Source organism: Mustela erminea, chromosome 5 (genome assembly GCF_009829155.1).
Source record: "Mustela erminea isolate mMusErm1 chromosome 5, mMusErm1.Pri, whole genome shotgun sequence".
In the NCBI taxonomy this organism is placed as follows: Eukaryota; Metazoa; Chordata; class Mammalia; order Carnivora; family Mustelidae; genus Mustela; species Mustela erminea.
In genome coordinates this window covers 73121196-73136294 of record NC_045618.1, presented here as the reverse complement: position 1 = coordinate 73136294, position 15099 = coordinate 73121196, and the positions used below count along the sequence as shown (strand labels likewise).

At 36.7% G+C, this 15099-nt stretch overlaps 1 protein-coding gene across 5 annotated transcripts in view; it reads left to right on the top strand.

The window, feature by feature from the left end:
* WDR72 (WD repeat domain 72) overlaps positions 1 to 15099 on the top strand; it is a 215771-nt gene that overhangs the window by 129772 nt on the left and 70900 nt on the right. For all 5 annotated transcript variants that reach the window (XM_032343781.1, XM_032343782.1, XM_032343777.1 and 2 more), the window contains 2 exons: positions 728 to 807; positions 4820 to 5021. In XM_032343781.1, the coding sequence (XP_032199672.1) occupies positions 728 to 807; positions 4820 to 5021 (282 nt within the window). The remainder of the gene's footprint in view (positions 1 to 727; positions 808 to 4819; positions 5022 to 15099) is intronic.

Here is a 15099-nt window from a genome sequence, read left to right as displayed (position 1 = left end):
TCATTTGGATGATTATATGTACATTTTCAATTAATGAAAAGGCACTTATTAAGTGCTTTTTTGTGTAGGGGGCTGCTGGACACTCTGTGGATCAATTTAAATAAACCAAGCCCTAGCTCACTCTTAAAATTTCACACTGAACATTAAGGCAAATAGATAGAAAGGACATTCAAAAGGGCAAACTTAAAAGAAACAATACATAACAAAAGGAGTCAAATTAAAACATAAGTGCTAGATCTATTGATCAGAGTAGTATAATTGGGTAAGGACAAATCAAAGGAAGTCTTTATATGATTTCTGTGTGATAAATGCTAATTCATGGCAAGATAGTATGTCAGGATCTATTTGCATGAGGAAGGAATTGTAAAATTTGGCCATCTGTTTTGGGTGGGAACATTATTCATTGCACACTCTGTTGGCAAAAGTTATGAAGATGGGTTTAGGGTATAAAGATGAATTTGATTTGATGTGAATATATATTCATATAATCATTAGAAATATAAATAAATTACTAAATGGTTCTTGACTGGTTACACATGAAAATCATTGAGTATCACAGGGTATTCATTCCTGCCCTACCTTCTCCCGGGACCGATTAAATCAGAATCTCTGGTGTTTGTGGAGAAAATACGCCCCAGGTGACTCTAACATGGAGCCAGGGTTGAGGATCATTGGGTTGCATGCATGTTAATATTCTCAAGAACAAATGTGTTCTCTGTATTTCTAGATAAGAATGAAGCCCATATACCTGAAGCTGACATTTCACTTTTGAAGCTCATTTCCTGTTGGAGAGACCAGTCTGTGCAGGTATGACATAGTATGTTCTTGAAGTTATTAGAACAGTTCCCTGCTGTGCCTTTCTATTCTGTGAGTGGTTCAGTCATACTCTCCTTATCCTGAGAGTACCCACAAGTGGCTACTGTTGTCCTCACAGAAAATTTCCTCCCCGGGCATTTCATTTAACAGGACAAATGCAGAGACTAGTAATGAGGGAAAAAGTAGAGATGGACATATGCAAGGATGCACAGGTTAGGGGGGATAACAGGGAGCCTGAGGAAGGGATGTTCTCGTTGTTACCATACCTTATTGCCTATTGCTGTTCCAGTTTGTGGCAGAATTGTCTATTATTTGATTTTAAAATACGCCATGACATAAAAGGCCCTAGGCCTGGGAATTTGGTATGTGGACTTAGGAATTATTTTTCTGTCTCGAAAGTACCTCATCTATAAGCTGTTTGAGAGAATGGGTTTCTTCAAGGCCCAATTTAAGTCCTTCTATCTCTTTTAAAGCTTTTGTGGATCTTAAAAGCTTACTAGGTAGCTTTGTATATTGTACAATAAATATCTGTGTGTTGATTAGATGAATATTTATCGGGACTTTATTCTTTTTCATGAGCTTAATAAATGTCAAATTTTGCAAGACCAGCATAGCAATAATTCCAATTACAAATGCTTATTGAAAACAAAGAAAGTTAAGTCAGAACACACTGTGGGGCTGACACCACAAAACCAAATAAACACAGTTGGAATGGTTATTGAAACACGTTTCCATGGCCTGTGAGTTTCTACATGGTTTGCCACTAGCCTAGCCTCTTTATTCATCATTCTCCCTCCTGCTCTAACTAGCCACACTGACCTTTTTATTTCCAAAATACACAGTGCTCATTTCCACCTCAGGGCCTTACTGCTCTCTTGGGCTGGAATTCTAATTTTTCCATTCATTGTTTGAGTTTTACCTCAAAGGTCAACTCCTCCAAGAAGTCTTCCCTGATTACCCACCTCATGTTGTCACTACTCCATGCCTCCAGTCACTATGGCATTACCCAGTTTTATTTTCTTTGTTGCAGTTGCTTTTAATGGAAATGATAGTATTTGCTTTTTTGCTTGCTTATCTTGTCTTCTTGCTGTCATTGAAACTTGCTGAGAGCAGGGACTCAGTCCGTCTCACTCACCCCTCAATCACCAATGCCCAGAAAAGTAGTAATCATGGCAGCCTGTCAATAAATATTTAACAAATGAATGACTAGCTATGCAAAAGCCTCTGGGACTATCAAATAAACATTAGTACATTTTTATTTTTACCAGCGTGTTAGCAAACATCCTAAGAGTCTCTATTAAAGGCAAGATTTTTTTTTCCCCCAGTAGCCTAAGAATTCCTCACCAAGGGAAAAAATCCTGAAGGAAAAGAATTCAACAGAAAATTTATCCTGAATTGCTCTAACTAAAGGTATTTTGCAGTTGTTCATTTGGCCTTCAAATAAATTTTAATGTGATTTGGACATGTTTGGACTAATGGACCTTTAAGGTTCTATGATTCTATGACCTTGTGTAAAAGTCTGGCAGGACGACAAATGTGACCAGAGCATTTATTACTCACTTTGTAGGAAGTCCAAGCATCAAAGTTCTCCTCTCTTCTCTGCTGCTAACCGGATGAATAACTCTGGAAGATAGGTGTAGCTTGTTGATTCTTTTCCTCACTTGTAAAATGGGAATGAAAATTCCTTGGTCCTCTGGGAGCAACAGAGCCTCTTGCATTTTAATGCTTCATTAACCAATCCTCAAATTCCTTATAAAGCTGTTCATCTAAGCAGTTAGTCAAATCATGTTAAGCTGAATCTACTTCTTAATGTATTTTAGGTGGTAATGGAATGTTTCTGTCAAGTAGCAGAATCCTACCTCACAAAGTGAAGGGGGCTGGGGATAAGAATGTGTTAATTTTGCAGATGAATGAGTTCGTCTGGAGATTGCCTCTTTTGCTTCTAATGCATGTAATATGTCCCACAGAGAAATAAATGCTGAAAAAGCAACAGTAAGATTTTGGGGTTGCTCATTTGCGTGTTTCTGAAGCTTCATTAAAATTCCTTGGATTTTATAATCTAACACCAGTGAGTGAAATCATGACATCCAGGCCTCAAGGGACAAGTATTGCTTTCCCAGGAGATGCTGCAAAGATGTGAAAAGTCATTGTGGACCAAGTGTTGAGAAAATACTTTTCTTCTGGAAATTCTGGACACTGGAACCACAAGCAGTCCACAGGGGCTCTCGTGAGTCTTCGTAACGCTCTGTGCTATTTTACAGAACTTTGCTATGTCAAGGTTTTAGTAGAAAACCATTAAAATTTTTAGCTTGCCTATGGCATAGTAATACTTCTAGTAATAAGTATATGACCCAGATTTGTGGCCGTCTCTTTCCAGCCAATGGATTTGTAAATCTTCACTTAAATCTCTGCACATTCTCTCATAAGAGTGTAATGCTTTGCACATCTGTCTTTTCAAAGAAAATTATTTCTGTGCATTTGGGAGACAGCTTTACAGCTGCACTGCTTTCAATTCTAGCTCATTATTAAATTCAAAAAGTTATATAATATATTGTCTAAAAATTTTATATTTTGTTGGGGAAAATTCTATCCCTACTAACTATCACAAAATTTATCTACTGTATTTATATACTAAAGAGATTAAAGTATTGATAGTCAGAAATTATCAATAAATTCTATTTTCTACACTTTATTTTTTTAAGTACAGAATCTATTTCAATTCCATTAGCATTTATTTAGTACCCACTGTATACCAGATATTGTGATAGCATTACTACATGCTTATAAGATGTACCATCTGCTGGTGGATTGGAGCCATGCTGAGTATTGATTTCACTGAGCACAAAGTGTGGGTTTGAGTTTGTTTCTAATTGAGTGAATGCCATTCAGTATTCGCTTTTAAGTTTTATGACTGAGTATCCTACTCATTATGACTAATATGTTTTATTCAGTTATTTCTGCTTCCTCTTATTTTTTTGATGATACTCATATTATTTACTCTTATAATATTAGTGACAAATATGTGAACAAGCTAGGAAGAGTAAAGGTACGTTGTCACTGATTTTACTAAGGGATGAGGATATAGAAACTTGGGAGGACATATACTAAAAAGGACATAGAATCAGCGGTCGGAAGGCCTGTTCATCATATCTATAGGATGTCCTGTCCCAGCTTCTTCATTTAAAAAAATGAAGATATTGGATTAGATGTCTATGACAAGCATTCCCTTCCCCCTCGACCCAATCATAGATCCTTGACTGAATATGTACAATAATTGGAAGTCAAGCTTTGCAATATTTTTAAACTGTGTACAACCATGTACACATACACACAATTTATTTTTTTTAATATATATTTTATTTATTTATTTGACAGACAGAGATCACAAGTAGGCAGAGAGGCAGGGGTGTGGGGGGGTAGGAACAGCTCCCCACAGAGCAGAGAGTCTGATGCTGTGCTCAATCCCAAGATGCTGGGATCATGACCCGAGCCAAAGGCAGAGGCTTTAACCCATTGAGTCACCCAGGTGCCCCAACATCCACACAATTTAGTGAGATTTATTGTTAAAGTCTTGTCTTCAGCTTTCTGTATTAAACCTGAATTTAAATCAAGTGTTTTTAGCTAAATAGTGCTTTCAAGCTAGACATTATTTGAGGAGCTAAACTTGACTTTAAGAAACAGTATAATATCTTCAAATTCATTTTCTTTATCTTCTGGCAGAAATGAAAGTACCTTAGGTGAAAGAATTGAGAACTCCTTTCAACTTTCCTTTTAGAATCTCTTGTGTTAGCAAAAGAACAGTGTGTTGGTCTGGGTTCCAGTGTTCAGTATCTGCATTTCAATTGTTTCAGATGCTAATTCTAGTGGATGGGAGTGGTACACTTTATGTGAAACCTATTTAAGTCCAAATTCCAGGCTCTCAACTTGATGGAAGACCCCAAGCATTTGTAATAATCTCCCCCCCGCCCCCTGCCAAAATGATTAAAAAAAAAAATCTTTATAGGTAACTGAAGCAATACAAGCTGTTCTTTTGGCGGAAGTTCAACAGCATATGAAGACGTTGAGTAAAACACCAGTAAACAGTCAACCAGTGTCCATGACAGAGGACGTTCACTGTGAGATGAAGCAGATCCTGCAGAAGACAGAAAGGACCAGGGGGAAGGAGATAGACTTACAGTGTACTACAGACTCCTGGCCTCTGCAAAGTAAGTACAAAATTTATTGACATGCACTTTCATCAGATCTTTTTCTACTACTTAGAGTACGTTCAGAATATGAGTTCACAATATATCATTTCTGCAAAAACTGAGCCAGGGCCCTGTTTCTGACCTATTCGGCTATCAATTTCTTCTTCTAATTCTCAAGTTTCTGATAAACCTTCTAAGTTCTATTATAATCAATGAATATTTTTTCTAGAACAAAAATCTGTATTGTTTACAAAAATATTTTTAAATTAAGTGGAGGAAAATGAAAACAAGATTGGGGCGCCTACGTGGCTCAGTCGGTTAAGCATCTGCCTTTGGCTCAGGTCATGATCCCAGGGTCCCAGGATCAAGCCCCAAGTCAGACTCCCTGATCTGCAGAAGCCTGCTCTTCCCTCTCTCACTCCCCCTGCTTGTGTTTCCTCTCTCACTGCCTCCTCTTTGTCAAATAAATAAAATTTTCTAAAAAAAAAAATGAAAACAGGATTAACAGTAGCAGCTTAATGAGATATTTTAAGAATATCTTGATAATGATGGATCCTAAATTTGTTTCCACTTGATACCTTGGTAATAGCCATGTGCTGGATTTTTTTTTTTTTCTCTCCTAAAAATAAGAAATGTAGTAGAGACTAAAACTAAATTGATTTATAGGTGGACCACTTGATTTTATAACAAATAAAATTTTATCATTGTAACTTCATAATGATAATGTTTATGGTCATGGCTAGCAGGTGAATCTCAATTTCTGCTATAAAATGTTATCTGATTTTTCATCCCATTAGCTGTGACTTAAAAAATAAAAAGGAGTAAGTACAAATTTGGTATTCAGCCTCACTAGGAAGCTTTTGATGAACAAGTTACTTTATGATTAAATATATATTTTCCTCAGAGAAACATGTTACAAATTTACATGTTCCAGGGTGTGAAAAATTATTAGGTATTTCTTTTAGCTCTCAGAGAGAGATTTTCTTTTTTTTATTTGGGACTCAGAGAAATGTTGCTATATTTAAAATGTTAAATCCTAGAACAGAGGTCATTCTTAAAGATCTATTATATTTATTTCTTACTGTTTTTATAAGATCGTTTATTGGACAATACTATGTAGTGAGAGAGGATACGTTGCAGGGAAAGGCTTCATCGGTGAAGGCCAAAGATCAAAGTAGTTAGAATATTTCCTAATGCCAAGACAATCACTGAAGATGATAAATTCAATAAGCAATTTGATAAAGCTTAATGGCAATTTCAAGTCATTTGTTTGTCTGTTGTCCAGAAATTAGCTTTAATTATCTGGTAAATTCAACTGCCTGAAGGAGCTCCTTTTTGATCATATCACATAATTGTAGTTGTATTACACCTTTCAAGCAAGAAGAGAAAAATTCCTTTTTAAATTAATTTTCAGAGAGTGCATGTGGGTTCTTGATTCATTCGGTGAGGCACTGGTAGTGTCATTAATATGTTTCTTCCAGCTCCCCAAAGACAGCTAGTGTCATTCATCATGTGTTAACTGTCATTAGGTGGCATTTATATGCTTTATCCCTAAGCTTGGGTGTCTACTTTATCCTTTGGCCCATAGCCTTCTTTTCTGGGTGAGAAATTCATGGCGGGTTATCAAGGTGAAACTTTTGATAACTTTTGCTATCACATGGCTTATCCGTTATTTGAAGTTTCACCAGATTGAGCCTTGTTCTGTTCCCAAATAATTTGTGGGTATAAGAAATATACTCTGGAATTTGGTCTTACTATGACTAAAGACACCTGGATTTTTAAGTTAGATATTAACTATCTTCAGATCATTACTGAATGGTCCTTGGCCAATGTTAAAAAAAAATAGGGTTAATTTGTGATAACAGTTAGAATACAAAAATATTAAAGTCACTTTTATATATTAGTGGATACAATTTAGAATATTTTATTTAAAAGAAATGAAGATTCACAAAATTCTGAGCACATATTTTCATCAGAAATACTACCTGTAGGAAAATACTAACTACAATTACAATTAAGTGGAAACACATAATGTTCATTGAAAAGGAAAATTCCCAAGAAATATTATGCTGGAAATTAACATTGTCTTTCTTTCCTTCTTTTTGGAAAAAAGCAAAAAAGCCAAACAAACAAAAATCATTTTTTGAACTATTCGGAGAAACTTAATAAAATTGCAGGAAAAGTTTTGGACCTTTATTAAGTGGAATGTACTATATTACTTATTGGATTTTTAAAAAAATAAGCAAAAAGCCATTGTATTTATTTCACATGTCCTGATTCAAAAGTTAAGGGGACGGTAGAGATACTGTTCACTAGGTATGATTATTCCTCAGACTTTAAAAGCAGATTTACTTAGATCCAGTGTCACTGCAACCTATTGCCGAATATTCTTATGATAAATGGTTTATGTTCTTTTATTTTCAGGTCCTTGCTCATTTGTCCTCTGTGAGCACTCCTCCACCATTCTCCCCTCTAATTTCTTTTATTCTTTCTTGATTTCCTAGTGTCTTTTTTTTTTTTAAAGATTGTATTTATTTATTCATTTGAGAGAGAGACCATGAGTGGGCTCTTGCCACATGGGTTGGGGGGGGGGTAAGGATGGGGGAGGGGCAAAGGGAGAGAGAGAATCACAAGCCCAGTGAGCCTGAGATCATGACCTGACCCAAAATCAAAAGTTGGAAGCTTAACCCACTGAGCCACCCAGGTGCTCCTTGGTATCTTAGTTTCTTAATGCATCTTATTTGTAAATCGTTTGGAAAGTAACAGATGATGGCTTTATTATGTATGGATACTCATAAGCTTCTTTAATGCCAGAATGGAGTATATTTGGTTTATTAGCATTATCGTAATATGGCAGTAATAGGTTATAAGGAAAAATAGTAACAATAATTATTGCACTCTTAATACACTCCAACTATAATAAATATATACTAAATATTTTATGATATACTAAATATTTTATGAATGTTTTCTAACTTTTTCCTTTAATTCTCACATAATTCACATAAACCCTAACTCTCTTCCCAACATTTGAGTCATTTGTGTAAACAGTTTTAGCTTTTTAAATGTCCATGTTTATGGAAATGAAGTTTCAGAGGAACACTGAAAATAACTACTTTCTGAAAAAGAGATTCCCATAGTGATACCTAGGCTTATCCTGAGAAATTGCCTCTGTACGCTTTTTGACATACTTTCTCAGACACATTAAAATAAACAGTATTTTTTTTTTTAATTTACTTGACAGGGAACACAAGTAGGCAGAGAGGCAGGCAGAGAGAGAGAAAGAGAGAGGAAGAAGCAGGCTCCCTGCTGAGCAGAGAGCCCGATGTGGGGCTTGATCCCAGGACCCTGGGATCATGACCAGAGCCGAAGGCAGGGGCTTTAACCAACTGAGCCACCCACGCACCCCAATAAACAGTATTTTTTTAAAAAGTCTATCCTTGTGCCAGCTATCTTCAGTGTCACTAGTGTGTCTATCTTGTACTTTGAGGCATTGTTTCCATTATTTTTTTCTTTTATTATTTATTATTACCTATTTCATATGGGTCATAGTGTTTTACAGTTTTGTTTTTGCTTTCTATTTATTTTTATTTTTTTATTATGTTCAATTAGCCCACATATAGCATTGTCCCATTTTTCAAAAATAAATGACGTGGGACTTGAAAGAGTTGACATGCTTTGTCTAGAGTCGCAAAATTAATAAAAACAGGGAGGCAAACCCAGATATTCTCTTAAGCACTGTGTTCTAATCCAGTAAACTGCATTTTCCATAGTGGCAGCATGGAGGAAATTTGCTCTAAGTCAGCATGATCTGAAAATTGAATAATTTATCGAGTGGTTTTCTTAGATTTTTATTCTCCTCTCATAAATCATACTTTCTATTACCAAAGAAAATGCAGAGTGTTCAATCATTGCCATCTCTGCCCTTATAATAAAGAAAATCACCAGGTTTCTTCAACTATTTGAACATGAGATGCATTTAGAAAGCAATGGAAGGAAATCAAGTGAAGTGAGAAAAGTAGTATAATGTGTGTTTGAACTTTATAATTTTATATCTTACTTATTTTCAATGTTTTCACCTGTTACATTTCACAGCATGTATTTTATTTGAGGTCTTAATATCTGTGTATTGGTATTTTACGGCAGAGTGCTGATTTTTCTGACAGTTACATTGCTCTCTTCCTTCATCTCTTTAATAATAAATTGTAGAATTAACATTCACATTTGAAGCTAAGAGTCATTGCTTTAAAAATCAGCAGTGGTTTCTGTTATTAAAATGCATTTGAAAGTTATTTCCCCTTTTTTTTTTTTATGTTATTTGGATCAGTTTAAACAAGTGCTCTAAATTGTTCCATTAAATGAATTGGTTGAAATAGAAATGGAGGCTTTGTAGATAAAACTGTCACTTTGAAATTATTAGCTGAATTTAAATTCACGTTAAACTATGTAGTTGTGAAGATGATGCATCAGATGTGGGTATTGCAAATAATCTTTATTACATGAATCGTTTTCAAAGACTTATCTACAAAATTCAATAATGAAAATGTGCTCTTTGTTTAAGTAAAACCATGCATTTGTGGTAAATAAGGGAAATAAACATCCACTCAACAGAAAAATTTTCTGGTCCTGGTGCCCATTGGCAGAAGGACTGCATCGGGACAGGCTTCCATTGCCTGTTGAATTTCTTGGAAGGAAATCTGTCTAGTTGTGGAAAGGCTTTGAAACAGTTGACTACCTCGGAGGGAAACTTTCTTGATTATATTTATCTATAGTAAATGCATCTTCTACCCTCTGTGAGCTCTCCAGGTTAAATGAGAAGGCCAATGCATTCTTCTTTGTGGAAGCAGGAAAGTAGTGGGAGACACATCCTTGAAAGCCTTGAGAGTCATAGCAAGGTCTTAGGCTTCTCTCTGAGCAAGATAGAAAATCATTTGCACAAACAGCAGGCACATATTTTAATGGGATATGTTGCCTACAGTTCAGAGGCCAAGGGTAGACAGAAGGAGATCAGTTGGGAGGCCATTATGCTAACTCAGATGATGGCAGTTGGGACAGATATGGTGCTTTGGATGAAATGATCAGAATCTGAATGTATTTTGAAGGTGTAACTTACAGTATTTTCTGATTGATTAGATATGGATGAATAAGATAATGAAAATCTATACTTCTGTTTTTTCAAACAAAAGATATTTGATACATGGGTCGACCCTGGTACCCTGACTTGATTCCTATGTTGAGTAGTGCAGTATCACTCACGTATGATATTCCAGGAATGCCAAAGGAAAAGTGGAAAACCCATTTTACAGACGGCTGTCCCTGCTGTGTTCAGTTTTAAGTGTCCCTGCCTAGATGACCTACAATTTTCATTTTTAATTTTAGCTAACCCTCAGAAAATGGACTAGGATTTTTTGCCAAGAAACCATGGATTGAAGATAATACTGGCAATGCAAGCTTAAGCAAATAAGATGTAAGTGGCATTGCCAAACTTATCTTAAGTTACATTAGGAGGTGTGCGTGTGTGTGTATTAAGAACTTTTTTTTTTGAAATTTCTATTTTTCCATATATTTTATAAAGGGCCTCATGTTGGTATACTAATAAAATACATATTTCAGAGAACCTTTCTGTTATTTTCTACAAGAAAGGATCCCAACCATAGCCCTTGGGTGGATTAAGCTAAGAGGACAGGTGTGATAAGCTTTCAGTTATTCAGGGTGGGTAACTTGATATTGTCCATGGCACACTGTGCTTTCTCCAAGACTTTGAATAAATCTTTATGCATCGCTCCTCTATACTACTCCTCTGCCTCTATGTATTGGTCCAAGAGTTGGGGGTGCCACAGGGAATGAACTGGAAATCTCCAAATTAGCATTGGGGTAGCCATGAAGTGTGTCAGATGCCACAGAAGAGGCTGCAGGAGCACATCAAAGAGGCACCTGAGCCAGTCTTGAGGTCATAAAGTCTTCTTAGAAAAAAAAAATGCCTAATCCAAGACCTGAAAGATGGACATGATTTAGCCAAGCAAAAAGTTGAAGTGGGAGAAGATAACTCTTTGCTAGGAGTACTAAAGCCAGTTATGCTTTTTCTTCCTCCCAAGAATCATCTGGTAAATACATGTATGAATGAGGAAACTGGACATTAGACAGAAACCCATAGGCCCTTAATTTCTTCTCTAGAAAACATCTGTGTCCTCTTTGAATCTCATTGCTCCAATGCCTTCCTTTCCTAAGCCTCAGCCTTCCAGAATAAAGACAATAATAATGACAAGAATACAGTTTAAACTGATATGGCTTAGTATGTTTATTTCCTTAAAGATTTTATTTTTTTATTTGAGAGAGAGAGAGAGAGAGCATGAGTGCATGAGAAGGGGGGGGGGGCAGAGGGGCAGGCAGACTCCTGCCAAGCAGGATTCAGTCCCACCACCCTGAGATCATGACCCGAGTGGAAGTTAGACACTTAACTGACTGAGCCAACTACCCAGGCTCCTCAAACTTAGTATGTTCTTTTTTTTTTTTAATTTTTTAATTAACATATAATGTATTGTTAGCCCCAGGGGTACAGGTCTGTGAATCGCCAGCACTCACCATAGCACATACTCTCCCCAATGTCCATTACCCCACTACCCTCTCCCTACCCTCTCCCCCCGGCAGCCCTCAGTTTGTTTTGTGAGATTAAGAGTCTCTTATGGTTTGTCTCCCTCCCGATCCCATCTTGTTTCATTTATTCTTTTCCTACCCCCAAACCCCCGACCTTGCATCTCCACTTCCTCATATCAGGGAGATCATATGATAGTTGTCTTTCTCTGATTGACTTATTTCTCTAAGGCTTAGTATGTTCTAAGTGCTTCACATACCTCAAATTATTTGACCAAGACAACAGTTCCATGGGGATAGGTATTATTCTTATACCCATTTCCTTGATCGGAAAATAGATACAAAGAAGTGAAGTACCTTGCCCAAGATCTCCATACCAACAAACAGCAGAACCAGGAATCAAAAACAGGCAGTCTAGCTTCAGAATTTTTGTTTTTTATCCCTAGTTGGCTTTGCCTCCCACTTAACCACAATTCTCCCTCATTGTCTGTAAATTTGGCACATATTTACCAAGTGCTTCCTGTGTGACAGGGAGTCACAAGGCAGCAAAGATCCAGATATTTGGCAAAACAATGGAGAAAAGATTCTCATGAAGAAGTTAATCAGAAAATATCAAATAACTAAGTTCTACTAACCTTTGGAGTGTCACTATAAGTTATTCCACTAAGATGTACTTAATACTAAAGACTTTTATTTGTAATATAAATTTATATAAATATAAGTTTTAGTGGTTAAAAAACACCTGGAAACTAGAAATGCCAAATGGTAAACTAAGTTCTACTAACCTTTGGAGTGTCACTATAAGTTATTCCACTAAGATGTACTTAATACTAAAGACTTTTATTTGTAATATAAATTTATATAAATATAAGTTTTAGTGGTTAAAAAACACCTGGAAACTAGAAATGCCAAATGGTAAACTAAGTTCTACTAACCTTTGGAGTGTCACTATAAGTTATTCCACTAAGATGTACTTAATACTAAAGACTTTTATTTGTAATATAAATTTATATAAATATAAGTTTTAGTGGTTAAAAAACACCTGGAAACTAGAAATGCCAAATGGTAAATGCTAGAAATAAAAAGATTTCGCATAGACAGGGGCCCCTGTCTGGCTCAGTCAGTGACTCTTGATCTCATGGTTGGGAGTTCGAGATCCATGTTGGGTGAAGATTTTACCTAAAAGTAAAATCTTTAAAAAAAAAAAAAAATAAGAAGAAGAAGAAGGAGATTTGGCATATACATATAGGTTGAAAGGGGTAGAAGTTGGCAGCTAAGGGAGAAGAGAAGAGGAAATACAGAATTTCATTGTTACAGATTAATTTGAATTACATACTTAGACAATCTTATGTAAATACCAAGGCATTCATATGTTAGATGAAGATGAATTTATTTATGATAAGCAAATCAATGATCTAACACCTAGAATACATTACATACCTTTCAAAAAACACAGTTGTCATTTGGGTGGACTGTATGTCTTGTATTATTTTTAGCTTCCTATAAAATTGATGGAGAAATTTCATCATTTCCCTTTCCCCCGTATAAATTCTTGTGAACTTCCTCACTGCCTCTGCCCTCTCTGTATCATCCTCAAGATTACATTGCCTTAGAAAGACTGATAGAGTTCACTGTTCTTTTTCCAAAAGTAGTTTCATCTTTCACGGAGATTGAGATTGATGCTTTTCATCTTGGCATATGAACTAGAGTATTTCATTGTCTTTTTTCCTCATAAGCAATCAGAATGCCAACCTGGCCCGATTGCACACAGACGGTAGCATCAAGGAATTGAGTTAAATATTTCCTTGGTAACAGTTGTGCAGGCACCACTTTATTGATTATTGTCTGCATACCCATTTAAATTTATTGACAAAGAGAAAGTGATCTAGATTCTGTTGCTGAAATCGATGTGTTTTCTACTATTGTTCTCCCAAGCTCAGACTGGCCTGCCAACACTGACCCCCTCAAGGACAGGGGTCGGGTCTATTTATCTTTTTCCTCCCATCCCCTAGGATTGGTGCTTTACCTAGTAGCTGGTAATAAGTGTTTATTGAGTGGATGGATGAATGGATGGACCGCGGGATAGCTTGTACTAAAGATTCAGCCAACTCCTAATTAGTAAGAGAAAGAGAGGACAAGGAAAATCAGCTGATTGCATTTCTTTAGAAGCTGGACATATATAGTCTTGAATATCCACTGAAATTGTGGCTCACAAGAAATTAAAAATAGAAACATGAACGAATCTAATTTGTAACCACCCAGAACTCTGCTCTTTCCTGCTGGTTGATTGCTTGAGTCTCCACTACTCATTTTGTCATAATCTGATTTCAGTCTGATGTTTTTAGAGGGCCCCAAGCCTCACCTGAAACGTGTTGGCTTGTTCCTCATTCTGCTACAGCTTTCTCCGTGGGAGGATTTAAGGAACTGCCTCAAACACTATTTCCTCTATATTTGGATTCACACCCTGGCTTCTGACTTGCCTGCCTCTCTTGGGACTTCTGGCTCACTCCTGTTCTCTTGGAGCCAGTGCCCTTTGCTGCTAAATGGGGGCCCTTTTGACAACCTGTTGAGCTGGGTCAGCCTCCTCCCTATTGATTCCATTCCTGAGCCTGGGATGTGGTATTATAGGAGTTTCTCCATCAAATCCAATCCCACTACACCCAATATGGATATGCATCCCTAGTTCTGGGGGGGAGAAATGGTACTACTAAATTCTTTGAGATAAAAACAAAACAAAACAAAACAGGGATTTAGTCAGCCTTGTATTCTCAGCAGATAGCATGGTATCTGGCCCATGCCAAGGCAGTCTTCCTAGAGTGGTGGTTGAAGAAAAAATTAACCATTCTTCTCTTCATGCCATTGGAATATCCCATTCAATCAGAATGTCATTCACTTTAGGGGGTATAGCTCAGTGGTAGAGCATTTGACTGCAGAATGTCATTCATTTTGCTGGCAGGAGCCTTATTTTTCCTTTTTTTTTTTTTTTTGGACCTGTACTTTTTTAAAGATTTTTTTTTTTTAATTTATCTGACACACAGAGAGAAAGAGAGATGTAGGCAGAGAGAGAGGAGGAAGCAAGCTCCCTGCTGAGCAGAGAGCCCAATGTGGTGCTCCATCCCAGGACCCCAAGATTATGACCTGGGCTGAAGGCAGAGGCTTAACCCACTGAGCCACCCAGGTGCCCCCGGACCTGTACTTTTTAAAAATTTTTTTAAATTTTTAATTAACATATAATGTATTATTAGCCCCAGGGGTACAGGTCTGTGAATCGTCAGGCTTACACACTTACCAGCATTCACCATAGCACACACCCTCCCCAATGTCCATAACCCAACCACCCTTTCTCTACCCTCCTCCCCCACTTAAACTCATCAATGTATCTGCCCAATTTTCAGTCTTGGAACAACTTGCATAATTTTAAAACATCTCTTATTAAGCAATTATTATGTCTAAGGTTCAATGGAAGGTACTGAAATTTTCAATTACATTGCCTTTTTATACTTCT